Source organism: Spathaspora passalidarum (assembly GCF_000223485.1).
Source record: "Spathaspora passalidarum NRRL Y-27907 unplaced genomic scaffold SPAPAscaffold_6, whole genome shotgun sequence".
NCBI lineage: Eukaryota > Fungi > Ascomycota > Pichiomycetes > Serinales > Debaryomycetaceae > Spathaspora > Spathaspora passalidarum.
This window is the reverse complement of record NW_006767430.1, coordinates 116044-139276: the sequence shown is the minus strand read 5'-3', so window position 1 is coordinate 139276 and position 23233 is coordinate 116044. Positions and strand designations below refer to the sequence as shown.

Below are 23233 nucleotides of genomic sequence, written 5' to 3'. Positions count from 1 at the left end.
TTTGCACTAACTATTGTACATTAAATATAACTACATTGCTTGTTACTTTATACTAGGAGTGCAAGCGTGTTAACAGAAAACCATGGACGCTAATATTATCATCAATTGTATTGCTGGCACCCTTGAGCCATCACCAGAAGTCCGTACTGCTGCCGAACAACAACTTCGTGAATTATCGGCAACACCAGGGTTCCTTGGATCATGTTTAGATATTCTTGTAAATTCCAACACTCCTGAAGGATTGAAGAAAGCCACAGCTGTTTACTTTAAGAATCGAATCGTGAGGTTTTGGAGAGAGAGTTCACGTCAAGGAACCATTGATCATGATGAAAAACCAATTGTGTTGGACAGAATCATCCCGGTTGTGATCCAACTGGATTACCATATTAAGCAACAGTTAATCCCTGTGTTGAGAGTCTTGATCACTTATGAGTATGAGAAATGGAATCAATTGTTGGAAATCGTGGCTCAATTGTTACAAGGAGGAACCAAAGAGGAGATTTACACGGGTATGCTCTGCTTTAGTGAGATTGCTAGAAAGTATAAATGGGTGGAAAATAGTGATCGTAAGAATTTGGACAACATTATTGTGCAAGTATTTCCACACTTGTTAACCATGGGTAGTTCCTTGATCAAGAATGAGATCGATGAATTCTCAGCAGAGATTCTTAAGTTGATTTTGAAGGTTTACAAATTTGTCACGTATTATGATTTACCGGAACCATTACAAAACAAAGATCTGATTTTTGCATGGGGAGAATTCCACGGTGCAGTTATCAATATGCCACCGCCAGCATACGTGCTTAATTCAAACATGTCCGAGCAAGAGAAATCTATGTTGCAAATTTCCAAATGTTATAAATGGGCCATTTCCAATTTGTACAGGTTATTTACAAGATATGCCCTGAGAAATTTGTCGAGAAAGTTCCACTATAGTGAATTTCATGAATTGTTCTTGAATGAGTTCATGCCCCATTTCATTGCCAATTTCCTTTCGATCATTGAACAGTACTGTCAAGGGAAGAGATGGTTAAGCACAACTTCTTTGTTCAAATTATTGGAATTTTTAAGTCATTGCGTGGTTGAAAAGTCCACGTGGATATTAATTAAACCTTACTATGAAACATTGATTTCTCATTTGATATACCCATTGTTATGTCCTCTGGATGAAAGTTTGGAATTGTTTGATGAAGACCCAGTGGAATATATTCATTTGTGTTTTGATCCAAATCATGAATACGATTCACCTGAAAAAGCAGCATTGGCATTATTAGCTACGTTCGTCTACAAACGTAAAAAGACCACCCTAGTTCCGATAATCACGTTTATCCATCAACAATTAAATAGTTTGAAAGACCAACCGGAAACTTTGGAAGTTGCCAAAAAGAAAGAAGGAGCATTGAGAATGTTAGGTTCAATTTCAGGAGATTTAGTCAGTCATGGAGCGTCAGAAGTTGGAGAATTTAGAGATCAAATGGAACCATTCTTGGACATGTTTGTTGTGCCATGTCTCACTTCGAAATATGGTTTCTTACAAGCAAGAGCATTGGAAGTGGTATCATTATTTTCTGATATCGAGTTTAGCAATGAAGCCACCCTTTCAGCATTATATCATGGAATCATTCGTAACTTTGATGAATCCAAACAACATGAGATTAGTTTACCCGTTGCATTTGAAGCTGCCCTTGCGCTTCAAGCTTTCTTGATTCGTAATGATTTTAAACAGGTTCTCGCGGGACTTATTCTCCCAACTATGTCCAAATTACTCGAATTGTCCAATGATATTGACAGTGATGCTATCCTGATGGTTATGCAAGAATGTGTGGAACATTTCTCGGAACAGTTGCAACCATTTGGTGTTGATTTGATGACGAAATTGGTGACCCAATTCATGAGACTTGCCATTGAAATCAATGAAGCTTCCAATGTTGAAGTTGATGAAATTGACGATGGATTCGACGATCAAGGAGATAAAGTCATGGCTGCGTTGGGATTCTTGAATACGATGATTACTGTTCTTTTGTCATTTGAAAATTCTCGTGAAGTTTGTATCAAGTTGGAAGAAATTTTCAGTCAAGTGATCTCATATGTTTTAGTTCATGAATTGGACGATTTCCTTGCTGAAATTGGTGAATTAATGGAGAATTCTACATTCTTGACAAGATCAATTAGCCCTGTTATGTGGCAACAATTTAAATTATTGTATTTATCGTTTGAAAAGGGAGTTGCATTAATGTACGTCGAAGAATTGATTCAATGTTTGCAAAACTTCTTGATTTATGGTCGGGAAGAGTTACAACGGAATCAAGAATTATCAGGCATGTTCTTTAAGATATTTGGAATTATTGTTGGATGCGAAGATACTGCTTATAATGAATTGGTTAATGGATTTGAGTTAGCACAAACCTTTATCTTGGTATTGGAACAACAATCGAAACCATACATTCCTGAAATTATCGAGCAAGTCTTATCCAAATATGGCAACAATGATGAGGAATCTACCGGGAAATCCCTTGAAACCAATTGCCACAATGTTTTGATTGCGTCATTAGTGTATGATCCTAATTCAACCATGGTATTATTGCAACAACTGGGTAAATTATTTGTATTTTTGAACAAATGGTTTAGCAATATTCCTAAATTAGCCCGAGTTTACGATTTGAAATTAACCATATTAGGATTGTTAAGTCTTGGAGGATTGGAATCCGATGATTCTACCTTGGCAGAAGTTTCACGCAATTTACTTTTATCATTAAAGAAATTACCAGTTGCTCTCGAAAACTTGGAAGCTAAAAGAAGAAACTTCAATGAATTATCACAATCTCAAGTTGATGAAGAAGACGTCAATGAAATATTGATCGGACAAGTAGATGTTGGAACCGAAGCAGATGACGAAGCTGAAGAAGATGACACTGATAAGTATATTAAATTCTTGAATAATGAAGATATCAAATTGAGTGGATATTTTGACGAAAAAGACGACGAAGATTTATACGAAGATCCTTTGGCTTCTACTGCATTAGACCAAATGAATGTCTACACGTTTGTTAAACAGTTTATTGACAATATTAACGGTAGTGCACGTTTCAATTTAATGTTTGGTGATTTAAATGATGAAGATAAACAAGTGGTTATTAAAATTATGGAAGGTGTGTAAGTAAGGAATAAATATTATAGTTTGAACCTTTATTGTAGAAGCAGAGTCATATATAAGCAAGAAGACCTAAATCAAGACCTAAATGTGGTCTGATTATAATAATTGTTGGTTAGGGTCAAAAAATATGACAGAAAATGGGTTGAGATGGAAATCTAGATCTATAGATCTTGTTGCAATTACGAAGTTGTCGTAGTGACGATTACATACGCGGCTTGTTTGCGGAGTTAACCTCTAAGCCAATACCAGTTACCCATTTGAGCACGATGTATACTCGATATGACTTCATATACCCATAATAGAATATACACAACTTAGGTGGCTTATAAGAACAAAGAGAAAGAACGTGTCCCTGTATCTTTTTTTTTCAGTGAGTCGTCTGATATTATTTGAATATTATTTTCGGGTTTTTACTGGGTTCATTTCCGCAATGAGAATTACATATGATAGTTACATACCACGGTAAATTAGTAGAAGCTAGCAGAACTAACTGGTTTAAGATTAAGTATTTACTTTTGCACCCAATGGGATGATCTCTGTAGCACCTTCCTGGCAGATAAAAAAAAAAGATTGCACTGGTTCACGTGTAGCAATTATGAACCCAATTTAGTAATTGCAAAAAACCCTCACCTGTGATTTCGTAAACGTGGGTTTACAAAAAATAAGTCATCGTGCACAAGAAATTTCTGAACAATGAAACATCCTGCACACCACCCTCATGACACAATAAGATACGTAATATCTCAAGCAAAAAAAAGAGTCCGGTTTAATCCTAATTGCGTCCCACGTTGTGCAACCATGAGCCTCTAGTTACGAATTAACAATAACATGGATAACGCCTTAATTCCCACAGGCGAAAGATGTGAAGAGGATAAAAATAAACCGTTTTGTCGTCTGCCATCTTCTCGTCTGCCATCTTCTCGTTTCTTCTTGTTCACACGATAGATACTGGGCTGTCTGCACTTTGAAGCTACTTACCGCCTGAATACCCTTACTACTACTGCTGCTACACAGGTTGTACCGCGATCCAAAAAATAATAAAAAAAAAACTAATGAAGAGCGCATCACTTATAATAGTACTCAGCTACGCTTTATCCTTTACTGTTGGTTTGAATATAATATTAACAACCACGGATAACTGGGTTTCCAAGAATGTCCGTATGTTATACACCCACTTGAAACACCATGATCATAATGTAATTCTTGTTGGTCCGTTATATCAAGAGCACGAAGACGATACTACCAACCGTACAATTGAAGACGGAGGCGAATTTGGTCATTTGCTTGATGTACACCAAATCTATTTCAAGAACCTTAAAAAGGTAAACAAAAGACGGGTGAGAAATGTCAAATCCAAACTGGAAATTGAACAAGAAGAGCCATTCACCCCTGTTTCCACCAACTACTATGGTCAAGATCCTTTAGACAAAAATGTCTGGTATGTGAACTCCAACTCCAACACTACTTTACAATTTACCCTTAACAATATCATTCCTGAATATTATCCTTCATTTAATGCTGATTTGGTTATTATTGGTCCTAACGAAGGTCTCGAATCACAAGCTGAAATCAAGGAATTGGTGTCATTGTCAGTAAACTCCACATTCAAGACCTTGGCTGTGAGCACTCAGGACAACCATGGTATTTACTACCAAGATGAAAAATATTTCAACATTCATCCAAGTTCCCACGATCATCTTAGTAAGCATAATGTGTTTACAAGAAATATCCATTACCTTAATAGAAAAGTCGACCAATTGATCAAGAAAATGTCTACTACTAAAGAAGTCTTTGGGTTGAATGTTGTTATCCCTTCAATCAACCACGATGATTCACATTGTATGATCGCTAAGCACCATGATATGTCCTATGAACAGATGAAGCCAACTGCTGTGCAAAAAGAAGCTGAAATAACTGTCCAAGACCACTTCAAGGAGCAACAACAAAAATTCAATCTTGAGGCAAGACTGGAACATGATGTTCAAGAAATTGAGGAAAGATCTACGTTTGTTGACGAATATTCAAACTACTACAAGCATGTTCTTAAACATTACCGTGAGCTTGAACAAGAATTAGCCAAGGAGGCGTTACAAAAGAGAACTCTCGGTCCATTAGAGCAAGTTTTAAGAAGTTGTCATGTTGCCGTTAATGTTATTGGTAATGAAAATGTCGATTTACGTGAAGTCTTAACAAGTTAGACAAAAGTTATGATTTATTGGGTTGATATTTGGGTTTTAGATTTTAATGGGTTTTTACGTTTCGTTGTTTTGATAGTTTTATAGGTTTTCTATTCTTCCTCCGTTCTTTTTTAATATTATAATTTTAACTAGAGAAAAGAATATTCAAATCCCTGCTTATTCGTTCACTGTGTGGTCGTTACAACATGGAACATTTCTGTTCAAATAATCTGTAATTTCGTAACTGTCATTATCGTATACAATGAATAAATAAAACACGTATATGTTAATGGGTTCACTTCTGAATATAGACCAATATAAGTCAAGATCTTATGTGTACTTGCAAAATAACAAAGATAGTTTGTGTGTATCAAGTAGTTTACATGAGACAAGCGGGCTAGGAAGGTTAACTATTACTTCACCGTTGGCATCCAACCTAACAAAAAGATACTCCAAGCCAAGTTTAGAATTCAGTATATTAATTATACTGGAAGTGTTATCAAGTGAAATTAGAGAACCTCATGAATGCAAAACTTATTTTTCATAAATATCAAATATTTTATTTAATTGAATCAGATTGATTACATGGTAAACATTAGTGCAAAGTAAAACACTATTAGAAGGAATGATTGTGGTTTCTACGTAAAGCTACGTCAAATACCATATAAGCGGCCATGGAAAGAATCTAGTTGCAAAAAAAAAAAAATTGAGTCTCACCAAAATTTGTACCATATTAGCTCGATAATTTCTTTTAAACAAATGAAGATCAAAGATAAACTTTGGATGTATGGGCATATTAATGGAGCTTCTTTAGATCAATCTTGGATGAAATAGAGAAATGCAACAAATATATCTTCTCTTCGAATTGTATTTACAACAAATCCTAACTGGGAAATTTTAACATGCTCCTAGTAGTTTCTTAATTCAAAATTTGCATATATTGCTCATAATTCCTTTCAATATTTAAGACTGGTATATGTTTTCACAGTATCAGAGTAAATAGTCAAATTACCATGACCCTATATCTTCTTCATTGCTCTTCAATATGAGTTTTTCAAGCGATGATGGAAATCGAAAATACCGAACACTATCAATCTCACAATCAGATAAGTTTAACTTGGTCAAGTGATCAGGGAAATGGAAATTAATTAGTTGTGGATCATTCCATATTAAAGAATTCTTTGAAATATCCAATACTTGCAAACTCTTTGGAAGCTTGCTCAAATTCTCAAGTAGAGTGAATTGGTTGAGACTAATATCTAAATTAGTTATGCTCTGGGGCCATCCTATTATATCATTAATATACTCTAATGCTTCATTATCTAATTTATTTCCACTTATTCGTAATTCGGTTAGCTCCTTTGGCCAATTACTACCCACGACAGACAGGATCTTGTTGCTCGATAAATCCAAAAAACGTAGTTCAGTAGGCAATTGATTAAGTGCTAAGGTTTCAAATTGATTCCCAACCAATCCGAGCTCAGTTAAGGTATCAGGAATCTTAGTTTTTAGCACTTTAAAACTATCTAAGTTCGAGTAATTGAGACAAACCCGTCTGACTGTTCCAGGAATCAGTAGTGTTGAAATATCAATCATATTATTCCAAGATAAATCAAGACTTTTCAATGTTCTAGGAAACCAAACATTCAGCCAGTCATAAATTCCATGTTGCCAGAATGTTATTTCATCAAGCTTAGGATGTTGGGCAAACTCTGAATTATTGACTAATACTGATCTTATCAAATTCAAATCCATTCGTAAAAAGTTCAATTTGGTTAAATTCGGAAAGGATGTCAAACACTGGAAGTCAGCAATTGTAATCTCACATTTCTCTAATGATATTTTCATCTCTTTTACTTGTCCAATTCTATCAGGATATGTTTCCATTATGTCTCTTATAGGTTCAAAATTACCAAACTCATTGAATAGAATTATTCGCTTGGGAACAAGGTCAGGGAATTCGTCCATGAATCTGAAAATGGCTTCTTTTCCATGGAACTCAAGAAATCTGTGTTTGTAACCAGAACGACCATATGACTTGGTTACTGTTGGTCGGTTCACGAAATGAACTTCATTACTGTAATTCTCACGTGTAAGTTGTTGGATATTGTAATCAGGAAAATGCATAAAGAAATTAACTAGATGATCAAAAGTAACATTGTTCAAGATTTCAATTACAATTTCATCAGGTAAACATACAAAATACGTCGTAAGGAAAGTACTTATCCAGTCACCTTGATCTGTGACCATGATGAGTGGCTGATAATTCAACTTTGTTGCCAAATATTGTGTAGACGATTTTTGTGGGGGAACTCCCGGTGGTTAACATGCGAACTCACGTGAACTGATGTAAAAATAATGATAAGTAAAAAAAAAAACCACCACTATCAGTACATTTGCAATTTTAAGCCGTAGCCAACAACAAATGTCAAAAGAAAACACTTGGATTTAAACTGAATAGTTTTTTATTACCTTTCTAACTAGTCATAACATTCAATGATACCAGCATCTGACATTGGTCGTCGTGCATCACAAGGTCTACTCTTATCTAGAGTAGCAAGCATTACCCCATCCAAAGAGAAACTAGGCACATTATCGTGTATTTCCCTCATAGTCAACAAAATTATAGGAACAGGAATATTCCTGAACCCATCTCCGATTTTTCAATACACTCATGGGAATGTTGGAATCTTTCTTTTATTGTTCTTCCTAGGTGGTGTCATTATATTCTGTGGGCTATTAATATATTTAGAATTTGCATTGAATTTACCATTTAAGAATGGTGGTGAGTTGAATTATTTGATGAGGTCATTTAAGAGACTACCTAAGGGATTGACTGGATGCATATACTCCTTTAGTATTGTTATCTTGGGATTCAGTTCAGGAAACAGTTACGCCTTTGGTAAATACGTTTTGTTTGCTATCACAGGCAAACAGGAAATGAATGATACAATAGTCAAGGCAATAGGGGTTGGTTGCATCTCATTTTGTATTTGGTTACATATAAAGTTCCCAAATCAAGGAACAACATTATTCAATTTCTTGGGAATATTCAAGATTTTGATCTTAGTGTTGATTATAATCATTGGAGGGTTGGCCAGTTTAGGATTGCTTAATATAGAAACCACTGATAATTTCAATGGTGATATATGGAAATTTCACAATAATGTAAAACCAAACAGTTATTCCATAGCAGTGGCTTTATTGGAAGTGATTTATTCGTTCAAGGGCTGGGAAAACGTCAATTATGTCTTGAATGAAGTGGATAACCCTTATCATATATTAACCGTGGCAGCCCCATTGGCCGTTGCATTGACTACAGGGTTATACTTCCTTGTTATAATATCGTACTTGATAATTATCCCTAAGGAAGAAATTCTCTCCAGCGGAGTTTTAATTGCTGGTATCTTCTTTAATAAAGTTTTTGGAGAAAGTATCACCGCCAGATTGTTACCAGTGTTCATTTCATTATCGAATTTAGGGAATGTGTTAGTGGTGAGTTATGCCCATAGTGTGGTTAATCAGGAATTAGCCTATAACAACTACATGCCATTTTCCAAGTATTTCCAAAACTTGTCTCATTCACTTTTGTTACATGGCGCAATCACCATTATTATATTGGTTGCCCCACCAAGCACCGAGATTTATGAGTTTATTGTTAACTTGTATATATACCCAGGAACATGGATAAACGTTGCTATCTCTGGTGGATTAATTTACTTGAAATTGAATAGAAAGAAGGAAAATTGGGGCGAATTCAATCCGATAGAGCATACTACCGTTGTAGATGATATTGTTGATTCTGATTCTATAAATTCGTATTCATCTTGTGAGGATGATGTACAAGAATATAATCCACACAGAAGACATTCACAAAGTCATATGCTTCATGTTACTATCACCAACGAGTCGACCTATCTAGAAAAAGACAAAAAGATATCAGCTCCGATGGTTTGTGTGGTGATTTTCCTAGTATCCAACATATTCCTTGCATTATTCCCATTTGTACCGCCTCCTAATAAAGACAGTTTGGCAATACCATATTGGATGTTTCCTGTTCTCGGTACCAGCGTGCTTGTACTAGGCGGAGTATTCTATTATGTTCGACCATTATGGAGCAAGCACGAGGACAAAGAAATCACCTACGGAGATGACTACAATCCGTTGAATTAGTAGTATGAATTTATATATATATATATATATATGTGTGTGTGTGTGTGTGTGTGTAAATAATAATATGCATCGTAATTTTTCGTTATAGGTTTACTTACCAGTTATTAGAAGACAACAAGATCATCTTCTTTTTCTTCTTCTTGCCTCCTTGTTGCTTAGACATTTCCTCTTTGGCCCGTCTAATCATTTCTTCGGCATCCCAATCATCTTCATCATCCTCATGTACTGGCGAAGCTGACGGTTCAGGTTTTGGAATCTTTGTTCCCCATACAGTGGTCTGGAAAGACTCTTCTGGAATAACAACATCGGTAGGAGAATTAGACAACAATGGAGGTTGTTCGGCAGTTTGGCGGTTATCAACAATTGAAAGTGCACCAACACCACCCAAGACACCACTATATCCGCTACTTTCATGACGTTCAACATCTCGATTCTCCTGTTCATAAAACTTCCGGGTTCTAATTTCTTCTTCATTTATAGCTCGTTTCCTATCTCGCTCTTCTTTCTTGAATTTACGTTGACTGTTTTTGGTTCGTTTCAATAAATCTTCCTTGAATGTTTGCCATGCTTCATGTGATATGTACTGATTACCAAACCAGTTACATTCCAAAAATCCAATCTGTGACCCAATAGGAAGATGTGACAAGTATTTGTACTTCAGGAGCGAAGTTTCCTGGGACAACTCTTCATACTTGATATTTTCAATTTTGGCCACGATCGAAGAAGGAAGATTATCATAGCTTCCATAAGTGGTTTTAAGAACCTTCATATCAAGTGGAGAAAGTACATAGGTACAACTTGAATTAAACCCTGTTTGATAGTAATGGTAAGTGGCATCAGAAGGAGGTGTAGGTGTTGAACTTGGGATGAGAGTGGGAGCAGGAGGTGGATCCTGGGCAAGCTTATTGGTCCAATGGTCAATTTCATCATCAATGTGATCGAGAGTTGCCTTGACAAGGGAAAAATCATCTGATCCATAAAGCAATTTTTCCTCATTGTGAGCTTGCAAGATTTGGTCTTTTTCCTTATTGTACATATCCAACAAGTAATGTGAACTTCCTTTGAAAATTCTCAGATATGACAAGAATTCATTCAATTTGGCAACATCAACAAAATCCAGATCATAATCACTAGAATCAAAATTGTCCATTGACTTTGGCAAACTGATAATCTTGTCTTGTTGTCGTTTCATCAAGGTCAACACAGTATCATGATGTACTTTCGGTAATTCAAACTGTTCATCAACATTATTAATTAACACTGGTTTCAATTCGTGCTTCCTAATGACGGAAGAACACAATGGACATTCACGATACTTTTCCACAATCACTTCACTTTCTCGTTTCTTAGCCTTGGGAACCTCGCTGCTCAATAGCAAAAGCACACATTTCAAACAGATCAAATGTCCACACGATGTAATCATACGTGGAGCAATTGGATCATCAGTGAGACATATAGGACAGGCATTGCCGCGGGGCACTATAATTCTAATAATATCTTCGATATCAAATGGAACGTTCGGATCTAATTGTTGTAAACGATATTGTTTACGGTTATCGACAACAAACTTGTAATTGACATTAATGAATTTCATTCCTTTCAATTGAATACGGGGTTTCTGGTACTCATTGATAAGTTTGTTGTGCTTTCTGGGCTTGGAGCGATTGGTATGGTATTCATCCAGATCACGATATGATTGAAATTGAAGCAAGTGGTTGGCAGAAATCTGATTCTTCTTATTAAATGTTTTTTTCTTGTTCTGTTTGATTTGCGTATCAATTTGGAAATTTAAATCAACCGGGGGATTTGCCATTCTCGCTTGGGTATTCTTAGGTTTGTTTTTGTTTTTAGTTTTAGTAAAACTTTTGGACGTGGTGTTAGCAATGTTGCTGTTGTTGGACACCATGGAGTCGTCTTTTGCCATCACTATGTTAGTAGAACTTGTCATCAGTGAAAACCAAAAGGCATAGTTGGGGGAGTACAAAGCAAGTTGATCACCCTTAAAACACGGTCAGATGCAAACTAGTCTGGATATTCACTAGATTCTCTGTGTTTGACAGTTGTTATGGTCTGAACCAGATGTCAACAAGCTAATGTGGTAGTGTAGATGTAAAGAAGGAAAGTTGATTTGAGGGTATCCTCCAGATGTGGATGATAATCCTTAGACCTTATAAACAGATGGTGTGAATTTAAGTCAGCGATTTTTTCTTTTTCTTTGTTTGGTGGTTGCGTCCTCCAAACAAAAAAAGGCCCATGAGGGATCGCGAGCTAATCTGTAAACATCTTGTTTTGCATGTTTTACTCGATTGCAGTTTACTCTAAGATAAACTGCTAGTGACTTTGCCAACACGTAAACCAAAAAACTTACAACCAAAAACCAGATAGAAAGAATACAAGCAATAGTATAGCTGAAAAAGATGTCCTCTGAACTTAAAAAGACCAATTTAAAGTATGTATACCTGTCAATTCATAATTGAACCCGCAATTACTAACACCAGCTTAGTTCGGTTAATGATTTACGTCAAGCCACTGATGATCAATTGGGTCAAGTAATGCAACAATTTGGATATGAAGAATCATTTGCCCTAATAGATATCAAATTAGGGTTGGGAGTAGCCACTGTTGTCATCGCTGGTCTCTTATTTCTTGTGGATAAGAAATTCACATTCAAGGAAAGTTACAACATCACTGTGATTTCAATTGTGCTTTATGGATTCTGTAGTGGGTTGTTATATTTACTTAACTTCTTGAACAAAAATGTGAAATACACCGGCTACAACAAAAAGGGAAGAAAAGTCACAATTGCCACATGGACTGCCAACAAATTTGATCCAATTTATCATATTAGCGTTACATTTGGCGACAGAAAACAGAGAGTGGTTACTTCATTTGAGTTTACCAAGTTTTTTGATGTAATTGGATTTTTCAATAGAGATAAATTTATTGAGTTATTAGGTAATGAGTTTGAAAAGGTGGATAAAAAGAGTCTTTAGGTATATAATATATGCACATAGGATTAATTGTCCTTGATTTTATCATCCATTTGGGAAATTTTACGACAAAAGTCTTGTAATATTGTAGGAAATGTCCGTACCATGGGGAGGAAATTGGCATAAAATGGACGGCAAATGGTTCCACTGTAACCAACATCGATCTTGGCAACAATATCTTGAGCTAATTTAAAATGATTGACAATCGGTGCAAAGAATAGTCTTGATGGTTCAACATCTTGAAACATTGCTGTGCTTAATTGTCCGGTAGTCACCAACAAGGTTCTTATCCCTTCGTACTCCTTCAATTCTTGAGACATTGCTTCATGCAACAGAATCAACGCGGCTTTTGTTGCCGCGTATATTGACAAGTTTTTGGGAGCTAATGTCCCCAAAATCGAAGACACAGTAACAACAAACAACGTTGCCTCGGGATCCTTGGGTAAAACTTGTTCTATATGGTTCCGGATAACTTCTCGTAATATCCAAATAGGAGCCATAAAGTTGATATTCACCATATTCTTAATTTTCACTTCTTTGAGATTCAACAATGAACGGCTATCACGTATCCCAGCATTATTGATAAGCACGCTTATATGACGGTTGGATTGGTTCAATTCCAGAATTATTCTTTGTAATTCCAAACCTAACGTATCTTCATTTCCAAGATCACATTTCACAAATACAAGTTTCTCATTCGTAAGTGCTGGTTCAGTCACATCCAACACGTAGATTGTTATTTTCTTTGCCAAAAAATGTTCCACCATAGCTAGACCTAAACCATTTGCCCCACCAGTGATTAGTACAATATCGTTCTCATTGAGGTTATTCCAGGATTGAGGTAGATTATGATGTTTGGTCCAGTTAGATAAGATTAGCAATAGTATAGTAGTTAGCAAAATATAGTATGGGATTGTTGATTTTCTAGTAAATATTCTTACAATTGTTAGTATTGAATCATATGGAATGGCATAATTTTAATATACATACATTAGCAATATCTCGACCAACACAACAAGAAATGTGTTCTTGGTAAACACATCTATTATGTCATCGAGTGAAAATGGCATTTACCCATATACTTGAGTAAAGAAGTGTAGTAGCTCGAGTTTTCCATTACGTTACATTTTTCTTTTTGCTTCACAAAATCATATGCTCTTTAGTTCTGTCTATTCTCAATTTATTTTTTTTTTTATTTATTTTTCCTATACACTATTAATTGTTACTTCTATCAAAATCGTATCCTCGGGCAATACCACCCCTTCCTTCTTCTACTAATGCACCGGTATTGTCCAGTTCTTGTGTAAAATCGCTACCCAACCCAGTCCATGCTCTATTTTGTAAATGTACTGCTGAAGTAGATACAGTATTTCTAATTGCAATCGTACTACCAAACTTTTGCACCAACTGTTTTTCCGTGTCATCATCATCCTCCTCCTCATTTTGCTCTTCGGATGAAATCATTAAATGGTTAATCTGTCTTAATGGACGCGATGTGCTGATGTATCTTCCAGTGACAGGATCAAACTCAGGAGGAGCATCTTCGTCATCGTCCTCGTTCTCGCCCTTTTCCTTTTCTTCCTCGCTCTCGGTTTCAGTCTCCTTATAATTCTCCAACACACTAGCAAAATCAGTAATCCACTTACCAGTCCAGGTCATTTCATCACTTAAAGCTAACAATAATTCATATGGAGTAACAATAGGCTTGAAATATTCACCAGCTTGATCAAGAACAATGCCTTGATGGTCGCACCCGACAACACACCATAAATCAACGCTCTCAAAATTAGCCAATTTTGCAACATTAGGTTTCCCAACAACAAATACATAATGTTTCTTACCAGCAGCTTTAATTCTTGCACCAATCACATTGATCAATTTCTTAGTATTGGTTAGTGAAAGTGTGTTCACCAAAAGGCCAATGGTTCCTGCGGATCTAGCAACATGCATGTACTTATATCGACGCATTAAGTTAGGAAATGGTCCTTGAGAGACTAAATTTGTTGATGGGTCATAGGTGGACACTGAATTGAAGCAAGTTGTCAATTGGAGGAGTCGTGGTGCTTCAGGTGCAGTTATATGGAAAAGGTCACACGACTCAAAGGAGGTATCCGCATCGAGATTTATGAATGACCGGTTGAATTTATGCAAGCTGGAACTAGATTCAGGTTGATATCCTATTATTGTAGCTTGAGATGTTTTACTAATGTGCAAATCAGCAACTATCAACTTGGTGTATTCACTTCTCAATTTTTCATATAAACAATGGAGGATATATGTGTGAGGGGCATCAGCCATAAGGACAATAGGAAGGTTCAAATCTTCGTATCTGGCTTTAAAACTATTGACAAGGGAAGTTATATCTACTTCAGGCTTTCCAAACACGTAAGCTGCAGACAATTTCTCAACATCATTCAAACAGGCATCACCAAAGTGAACCACTAAATCAGAATGGACATGCTCAGCAGCAACCTCATCTATACAACATGTCGAGTATGAAGTATCTGCCAAGATCCACAATCGCTGTTTATCTCCATTATCCACATCCTTCTTTCCACAACATCCTGACAAATTGTCGCATGCTGATTTGTCATCACTCAAACATGGTTCCAAGGCCAACTCTCGTTGTAATTCTTGGACAATTATTGCAGAATCACAAATCAACGAATCGGGAAACTGGAGTGTTATTCGTTTGTATTTAGTTTCTCCTTCGGTTTTCTGTTTAAGGAAATCTACCAAATCAGACAAAGTATAGTATTGCCATATTTTCTTGACTAATTCTTCTTCATTGTGAAATTCCCCGAGATGCTTTCTTTCATCAGTTTTCGCTGAAACCTTGGCAAATGTGAATGTGCTATCGTCTTGATAAGTGGATAATGACGGCGCCACTACTGTTTCTTCGGTCATGGTTACACCAAAAGTGTTTGAATGATTTGAAAAATTTAACAATGCTCATCTGTATTATTTTTTTTTCTAATACTAATTTTCGGGCTACCAAATACAAGTAGAAGGATATCAAACAAGTAAGGGCCATGAATTTGGGTGGAAGCGCTACAAGTTCCACTCAATTGTTTTTGGTCCGGAGACAGTCAAAAATTCTCAAAATCCAATAGAAGAAACAAGCTTTTAGTTTCTTAAAAAAATCAAAGGGATACTCCAAAGTATTGAGTAACAATCAGTAAAGAAGATTTTGCGAATTACGGGGAAATGTAAAAAAAAACAAGGGAAGGTCAACTCTGACCACTTTATATTTTATAGACTCAATCCTTGTTTTTCTTTATTTTCTGATGGAAATATACCAGGGACAAACAGTGGATAGATGTTCGGTTCGGTTTGTCTTGATAAGACAAACTACCTTCCCCACCTTCAAACGTTTGCATAATGATGTAATTCAAAGCCAAATATCTAAACTAGAAAACCAAGCCTCTCTAGATTAGGAAAGAGACCCTAGTCGACCAGATATACGTAATTACAACAGTTGAAAAACAAAATAAAAAGTAATTACGGACAATGGATGTCTCGAAATAGGGGAGGGGATGGAATGTGTATATTTCCGACACAGCCTGGCTTAGTCCTGACTATTAATCCACCACAGTTACCAGGCTATGTCATTTTCCATTCAGATCTTGTATATCCCCGGCAATCTATAAAATTCAAACGGTTCATGCAAGTGTGGGTAATTTTAGCCGCTGTCACGTTCCTTCGTATATGTCTACGCGCTTATGTAAGCAGATTCAATATGACGGATTTAGAAATACAAAAGTGGATTCAGGAACTAGTGCTATCAGCAAAATCTTTAGTGTGGAAACTTGTTATTAGCTAAGAAGTTTCATTATAAGCCTAGTTTTACCTAGATTTGCTACAGCCACTTGAGCCACTTCAATGCACTAGGCCATAGAACTATCAACAATGCATGCAAGGGAAGATGTCTGGAAGGAGATTAGATTATTTTTTATCTCGTTATTTTTTGGTATCGCCGTTTCCCGATTAATTCCCGATACACCTAATGCTTTGTGGAATAATCATGCAATCCAAAAGAAAAGTGCCCTAACACAGCCCATTCTTCCAGCTTGCTATTATAAGGAATAGTGACTTGTTGTGATTGTAAGTATGTACAAAAATATTCATGTAGAATTACAAATCTCTAAGGAGTTGCAAAAAAAAACAAAAAAAATAGAAAAACGCAATATAAAGATAACTTGAGATCTCTCCAAAATTCCCAGATTCCATTTGCTTTTTCTCTAATCACTAATCATGTCATTGACTATAGCCAATTGGACTCCAACAACTACAGCTACTTCAACTACCTTATCAAGCATTGCTATAAGCTATGCCCCGGCTTTACTGACAAGTTTATCTGAAGCGGTGAACAGTTTGACTTCAACTACACTCAATCGGAAAGACTACATATTGGCCACACGTGCAATCCGTGGGGCACAAGCGTCATTAACCATCATCCTGGCTGAACAAGTGTTGGCTACTGCTACAGATGCTTCAGTTCAAGCTAAAGCAACTCAAGCAATTTGGGATGCCACGGAAAATCTAAACGCTCTATTCTGGGAAGAAAACATTTATAATATCCCCAGTTTAAATCGTCCAGCTAACATTTTATTTTTGGTATTATTCTCAATTACTTTTGGGTACACTTTATTTATGCTAATTAAGTCCCGTTACCATTGGTACAATGTTGCTTTCACTTGTGGTTTAGCTCTTGAGTTCTTAGGATTCCTTGGTCGGGTTCTTTCATTCAGAAATATGACTGGTGATAATTTCTTTCTACTTCAACTTATTTCATTAACCATTGCACCAGCATTTCTCATGGGTGGGATCTACTTTCTCTTTGGTCAATTGGTGGTTGTCCACGGAAGAAAATATTCCTGGCTTAAACCATTACACTATTCATACATCTTTATTGGATGTGATGTTTTGTCGTTGGTTATCCAAGCTGCAGGTGGGGCTCAGGCTAGTATTGCTTCTCAGACTTATGAAAATGCTCATCCTGGAACATATACTATGATTGCTGGTATTGCCTTTCAAGTGTTTGCAATGTCTTTATTCTTGATCCTTTGGTTTATGTTTTGGTATAATGTGTACTTTAAATTCTCGGATCTTCCTCCTGAGAAAAATGAAGAGCTGTCTATTTTTCAAAAGAAATCGTTCCCAAATTATATAAAATTACTATTCAATGGGTCCAAAGCAAATGAATATAAGAAAAACCAGTTGGAACATAACTTTAATCCAAAATACAAATCGATCAGACAAAGACCGCTTTATAACTACTATGCATTAGCGATCTCAATAGCTGTGATTGCAATCTACATTAGATGTGTCTATAGAGTTGTTGAATTGGCCCAAGGATTCAGTGGTTACTTAATAACTCATGAAGCATTTGTTATGACGTTGGATGCAACTATGATTGCCATTTCTGCCTTGATTTTCATGCCATTCCATCCACAAATTGTCATGGGTTCAAGTAATGTGATTAGATTGAAGTCGATTACCAAAAATCATGATGAGAAAGATGGTGAGGAAGGTGATGAAGAAATTACTTATACCGTTGCTGATGCTGAACAGGAAGATAAATCAGCGGTTGACAGTTTCCAACGAGAAGTTGATTCTGAGTCAGTCTAGTTAACTCATTTTATTGCGAATTTTTTATATAGTTGTATTGTTTTTTTTTTTGCACCCATTTTATCAAATATTGACAAATTTTCTACAATAACCATATAAAATACTCTAACGTTTTAAAATACCTAAATAACAAACTACCAAGGAGCCCATTCAGCTGGCATTGGTCTATACACAGTCAAATCTCCTTGTGTCAAGTCAGCAAATATATACTCACCATCAACTACGACACGAACAGAATTCACATTTTGTTCAAGCACTTGTATTCTACCATTATTATTACCCACTACGACACTGGTATGATCAGGCGCACCCACAGTCTTAGTTACACCACTAGTGACATTGTAAAACTTACAAGACTTGAACTGGATGATATCACCTCGTCTAACTTCATCCAACTGTGGTGAATTGAAAACAACACCACTCCCGGTGTTTGAAATTTGAAGAATAGGAAAACCATGGGTGAAACCGGTGGAAACAAAGGCATGATTACCACACCCTTTGCTCAATGCTTCCTTGGCAAGATCCCAACATTCTCCACGACCCACCATCTGGCCATAGTTATGCTGACACCAAGATGCGATATACTCACCGAATCGGTTATGATTGTCAATCAACTCCTGCTTGCTAGGGATAGTCAAAAGTGGACTTGGGATAAAGTTGGCGATAGTGACCTTAACATTCAGGGAACTGGAAGAGTCCCATTCTAACTTGTACGTGATAGTAGATAAATCATCGAGACGTGCGGTGATTTCTCGAGTATAACGTGAACCACTAAAGGAATAGGAAGTTTTATAGTTCTTACCAGCTAACGATTTGGGTAATTTTAATGCGCCATTGCTGGTGTACCAGCCAGTATGGAGTTCCAAGTCTAATTCTGGAGGTCCTGTAGATACAGCAGGTGGAGTTGGAACCGGGGCACGATTATAATTTCTTGGAGGGGGAGGAGGAGGTGGAGTAGCTGATGCACTAGATTCTCTTGAATGCGGAACCACTGGCGGAGTATTCACCGCCGGTGGCGTATTTACAACAGGAGGAACATTAGCAATAGGAACAGGATTGGGAACATTGACTACTGGATTAGGGACGTTAACAACTGGTTTGGGCGCGGGCTTCGGGGCCGGCTTTGGAGCCGGCTTATGAGCAGGTTTAGGTGGTGCTGGCTTGTTTACCAATTTAGGAGCAACATCCGGCTCACTAACTGGTGGGGAACTTTCTGTCTTAACCTTCATTCTGCTGAAAATGTTATTCAATTCATTCAGGACATCTCCCTGTTGTGCTTCAAAAGTTGGTTTCTTAGTAATTGGAGGCTTTGGTTTTGGCTTCTCGTCGACCTCAGTATATGGAGGAGGTGGGCTCGTTTCTTCTAAAGTACTTGGCTTCCTCATTGGTTTAGGAGGAGGTGTCTTTTTGACTGCATCTGGTTTATGAGGTTTTGGAGGTTTGACTTTCCCGCTTGCTGGAGACGCAGTTTCACTTCTTCTAGCAGGTAATGCTGGTGGAGGTGGTGATTCTCTTGTTGCGTGTGGTTTGATCGGCAATTGTTCATCAGGACCACGATAAAGTTTGGGAGGTGGTGGTCCAAATTTGGAAACGTCTATATCCATAAAGCTGTTCTTCATTGGTCTTGGAGGTTGAGGAGGAGGTTCTGAAGCACCAGTAGAAGAAGCAGTAACAGGTGCCGATGATACATTATAGGATGGCGAAGGACTCAATTTCAGCGATGGTGGAGCGTTAGTGGGTCGGTCTCGACGTACTGGAGGTGGAGCAAATGAAGTAGGATCAGGAAGTGGCAGTTTTTGTTTGACTTCTTCAACTGGTTGTTCAACCACTTGGTTTTCCGCAGGGTTATACGTGTCAGGTTGGCTGACTGTAGGTGTATGATATGGGTTATTATAAGTAAGGGGAGCTTGAGTGATTGGAGTTTGACCAGTTGAAGGTTGTCTTGGTGGGAGTGGTACTGGTCTTTGAGGTGTTGGTGGAGGACCAGAAGCATTGGCTGGTTGAGGTGGACCATATGATGATTGTTGTTGTTGAGGTTGGCCATATGATGGTTGTTGTTGTTGAGGTTGACCATATGATGGTTGTTGTTGTTGTTGCTGTTGTTGAGGTTGACCATATGACGGTTGCTGTTGTTGAGGTTGGCCATATGATGGTTGTTGTTGAGGTTGTTGAGGTTGACCATATGATGGTTGTTGTTGAGGTTGTTGAGGTTGACCATATGATGGTTGTTGTTGTTGTTGCTGTTGTTGAGGTTGACCATATGATGGTTGTTGTTGTTGAGGTTGGCCATATGATGGTTGTTGCTGCTGTTGATTGAACTGTTGTTGATCAGCTTGTTGCTCTTGCTGCTGTTGAGGGTTGGCAGTTTGATTAAACTGCTGCTTAATTTGTTGACCGACTTGATGAGTAGCTTGCTGAGCAATTGCACCAGCCAATTTATCAGTAAACAGCAGAGCTGGTTGTGGTTGAGGTTGTTCTTGGGAGTTTTGAGGGACAGGAGCAGCCTGACCATACGATGGTTGTTGTGGTTGTTGGGGATGGACAGCATTATTGAATTGCTGCTTGACTTGTTGACCAACTTGATGCGTCACCTGTTGAGCCACAGAGTTTGCTAGCTGATCGGAAAACAGGCGAGCTTGTTGTTGAGTTGATTGTTGATTAAATTGTTGATTCAGTTGTTGTTGTTGTTGTTGTTGCTGCTGTTGTTGTTGTTGTTGTTGATTGGAATTCTGTTGGTTTTGTTGGTTAAATTGTTGAGATTGCTGATTGAAGCTTTGTTGACCTAGGTCGTTAAATTGTTGTTGTCCTTGTTGGTTAAACTGTTGTTGATCTTGTTGATTATATTGTTGACCTTGTTGATTGAATTGCTGTTGAGGATGTTGATTGAATTGTTGTCCCTGTTGATTGAACTGCTGAGGCTGTTGGAATTGGGGAGGTTGATCATTCTGTTGAAATTGTTGCTGACCAGAAAAACCTGGAGGAGCAACCTCCTGCTGTTGTGCCAGTTGCAGATAACTAGTTGTTCTGGCAGGAGCAGCATACTTACTAGCTTCACCCCTGGCAGGGACGTCATAAATAGGCACATTTCTCTTTGGCGGAGGAGGCAAATTGCTCAATTGATTCTTGTCAACAGTTGGCATAGGTGGAGGGGGAGCAGTGAAAGACTCACTCTCACCTTGATCTACACCGTCTTGACTAGATGAAGGATCAACGTATACTTCACCCTTCTTCTTGGCGTCGTATTGTTTGTACTTGCTGTAACCGGCCTTACTTACTGCTTTGGTACCACGACCGATTCCCTTGATAGTGGATTTACCCACTGATTTGAACGTGTCTTTGTTGTTATCCCAGAACGACATTGATGGTAGTAATCAAGGATGTGTAGGGCTATGTCGGGGCTAAGAATTTGCACATTTAACTTTTTTTTGCCGACCGAAAAATTTAAGTATGCCCTGGCGAACTTTTGCAATTAGGGGAAGGTCGGTATACAGTAATATTGCAAAGAGCACACTTCTCTATATGAACTCTTTTTGTTTTTATTAATTTCACTCTAACTAGTTAATCATAACTACCAAAACATAACTAAACACACTACCAAAAGCCAAACCAGTACTAAGGAACACAGTGGTAAACCCACCTGCGGCCTCCTTCTCATCATCGGTATCACAATAATCACCCACAATCATGAAACTCGAAGTACACAATTGTCCATTGGAGATTCCAAACAAAAATTGGAGCACAATGTACCAGATATCTGAGTTAATGTATGCACTCAGCTTACCACTGGCAGTATATGTATGAATGTTGCACGTGAGGAACAATGGAATAAAAACGAGTCGTGAGATTGAGTAGAGGATTAATACTTTTGGATCTTTGATCAACATCCGTAATCTGGGGTACCCACAGAGAATTCTTCCTAGCAAATCTCCTAAATTCCAGACAAAATAGATAAAGGGGATGAAGATGCTCTTGTGGAAAAACTTATTGGGTGAATCGGTATGAGTGGATTCAACTGTGGATGCAAACACGGGGAATATCAATGTGATTCCAAATGTCAAGAAAATAGTCATAACAATCAACTTCAACTTGGACCAAAGCGTCCAGAATGAAACATATGCCTTTTGCGCATGAACTGGTTCTACTAAATCCTCTTCTTCCACTTCTTCTCCTCCAGAAAACACCAGGTTTAACCTCTGATATGCAATTTCATTCTTGTGGTAAGTAACCCAATACAAAAGCAAAATGGAAACAATTGAAATCAAACTAGCAGTAATGTAGTAAAGAAATACTCCGTAATTCTTATCAACATACTCTTGCTTGGCATCGATTCTATCTCCCACCAACAAGATCGAAATGATCAAGGCACATGCAGGCAAAACACCGGCAACTGCTTGGCCCACCATAACGGCATTAGCGTAGATAGAACCCATGACATTGACAATAGCCATGGTACCATTCTGCGATAAACAGGTGGCCATGGCCGATAACAACACCATGAACATCAACAACACAAAGAATGCAATGTCATGCATGCGGATAAATAAATCGGAAATACACGAGATCCCCATTATTAAGAAAACTGATATTGTGATCCAAAGTCCTGTGTTGACTCTGAAATTATAATTCACTCCTGTTTGCACTTGCGAAAGGTAGAAGTTGTACAACATGGATGTGATTGTTGATACTGACATCATTGTGGAAGAGTATATCTTGATTAGGGACGGTGAGTGGCCAAACCGCTCAGCGTAGTATGCAGAAGCAGACAAGAATGCATTCCACGGCCATAACAAGGCAATTCCAATTATTGTGAATGTAAAGTACTTCAACAGCGATAATCGAAGGTGGAGCTTACCTAGTCTGAATATTATTGGATCATGTTGATGGGTAGTGGATGTCTCTAGTTGAGATTCGGTAGACCTGTGGTCAGTCATATCTTCAAGTTCTATTGAAGATGTGGATTTTGTATTATCTGACAGAATTTTAGCAACGGAAACAAAGCTATATATATATATAGTAAGAACAGGGACCCTGGTGTGACCTCCTCGTTTGAAACGGCAACCACGTTAACCCACAACCGAACAAACAAAAAAAAAGAAACAAGAGAAAAA

At 37.5% G+C, this 23233-nt stretch overlaps 11 protein-coding genes across 11 annotated transcripts; 5 read left to right on the top strand and 6 right to left on the bottom strand. All coding sequences in view use genetic code 12, as the record gives it.

Annotated features, from left to right (window-relative positions):
- Positions 1-82: 82 nt before the first annotated feature.
- NMD5 (Nmd5p) lies at positions 83-3157 on the top strand (the record flags this gene model as incomplete). The annotated part of the gene is made up of 1 exon (XM_007376672.1): positions 83-3157. The coding sequence occupies one exon, from the start codon at positions 83-85 to the stop codon at positions 3155-3157; it is 3075 nt and encodes a 1024-aa protein (XP_007376734.1).
- An 805-nt stretch (positions 3158-3962) lies between these two features.
- SPAPADRAFT_155831 (uncharacterized protein) lies at positions 3963-5490 on the top strand (the record flags this gene model as incomplete). Its single annotated transcript, XM_007376671.1, has 1 exon — positions 3963-5490. The coding sequence occupies one exon, from the start codon at positions 4207-4209 to the stop codon at positions 5350-5352; it is 1146 nt and encodes a 381-aa protein (XP_007376733.1).
- Positions 5491-6339: 849 nt separating this feature from the next.
- On the bottom strand, positions 6340-7581 carry SPAPADRAFT_51911 (uncharacterized protein; the record flags this gene model as incomplete). Its single annotated transcript, XM_007376670.1, has 1 exon — positions 6340-7581. One exon carries the CDS (start codon positions 7579-7581, stop codon positions 6340-6342), a length of 1242 nt encoding a protein of 413 aa, XP_007376732.1.
- A 246-nt stretch (positions 7582-7827) lies between these two features.
- On the top strand, positions 7828-9504 carry SPAPADRAFT_56690 (methionine permease; the record flags this gene model as incomplete). The annotated part of the gene is made up of 3 exons (XM_007376669.1): positions 7828-7867; positions 7910-9037; positions 9254-9504. The coding sequence occupies 3 exons, from the start codon at positions 7828-7830 to the stop codon at positions 9502-9504; spliced, it is 1419 nt and encodes a 472-aa protein (XP_007376731.1).
- Positions 9505-9598: 94 nt separating this feature from the next.
- SPAPADRAFT_155826 (uncharacterized protein) lies at positions 9599-11672 on the bottom strand (the record flags this gene model as incomplete). The annotated part of the gene is made up of 1 exon (XM_007376668.1): positions 9599-11672. One exon carries the CDS (start codon positions 11450-11452, stop codon positions 9599-9601), a length of 1854 nt encoding a protein of 617 aa, XP_007376730.1.
- Positions 11673-11892: 220 nt separating this feature from the next.
- SPAPADRAFT_62563 (uncharacterized protein) lies at positions 11893-13638 on the bottom strand (the record flags this gene model as incomplete). Its single annotated transcript, XM_007376666.1, has 3 exons — positions 11893-11953; positions 12008-13430; positions 13485-13638. 2 exons carry the CDS (start codon positions 13562-13564, stop codon positions 12521-12523), a joined length of 990 nt encoding a protein of 329 aa, XP_007376728.1.
- On the top strand, positions 11922-12497 carry SPC2 (signal peptidase complex subunit; the record flags this gene model as incomplete). The annotated part of the gene is made up of 2 exons (XM_007376667.1): positions 11922-11953; positions 12008-12497. The coding sequence occupies 2 exons, from the start codon at positions 11922-11924 to the stop codon at positions 12495-12497; spliced, it is 522 nt and encodes a 173-aa protein (XP_007376729.1).
- A 71-nt stretch (positions 13639-13709) lies between the features above and the next one.
- On the bottom strand, positions 13710-15401 carry SPAPADRAFT_51906 (uncharacterized protein; the record flags this gene model as incomplete). Its single annotated transcript, XM_007376665.1, has 1 exon — positions 13710-15401. The coding sequence occupies one exon, from the start codon at positions 15399-15401 to the stop codon at positions 13710-13712; it is 1692 nt and encodes a 563-aa protein (XP_007376727.1).
- A 1347-nt stretch (positions 15402-16748) lies between these two features.
- On the top strand, positions 16749-18125 carry SPAPADRAFT_56685 (RTA1 domain-containing protein; the record flags this gene model as incomplete). Its single annotated transcript, XM_007376664.1, has 1 exon — positions 16749-18125. One exon carries the CDS (start codon positions 16749-16751, stop codon positions 18123-18125), a length of 1377 nt encoding a protein of 458 aa, XP_007376726.1.
- Positions 18126-18178: 53 nt separating this feature from the next.
- On the bottom strand, positions 18179-19862 carry MUC1 (Muc1p; the record flags this gene model as incomplete). The annotated part of the gene is made up of 1 exon (XM_007376663.1): positions 18179-19862. The coding sequence occupies one exon, from the start codon at positions 19742-19744 to the stop codon at positions 18260-18262; it is 1485 nt and encodes a 494-aa protein (XP_007376725.1).
- A 1748-nt stretch (positions 19863-21610) lies between these two features.
- On the bottom strand, positions 21611-23190 carry SPAPADRAFT_62558 (nucleoside transmembrane transporter; the record flags this gene model as incomplete). The annotated part of the gene is made up of 1 exon (XM_007376662.1): positions 21611-23190. A coding segment is annotated over one exon (1159 nt), but the record flags the coding sequence as incomplete, so codon positions are not given.
- Between the last annotated feature and the right edge of the window lie 43 nt (positions 23191-23233).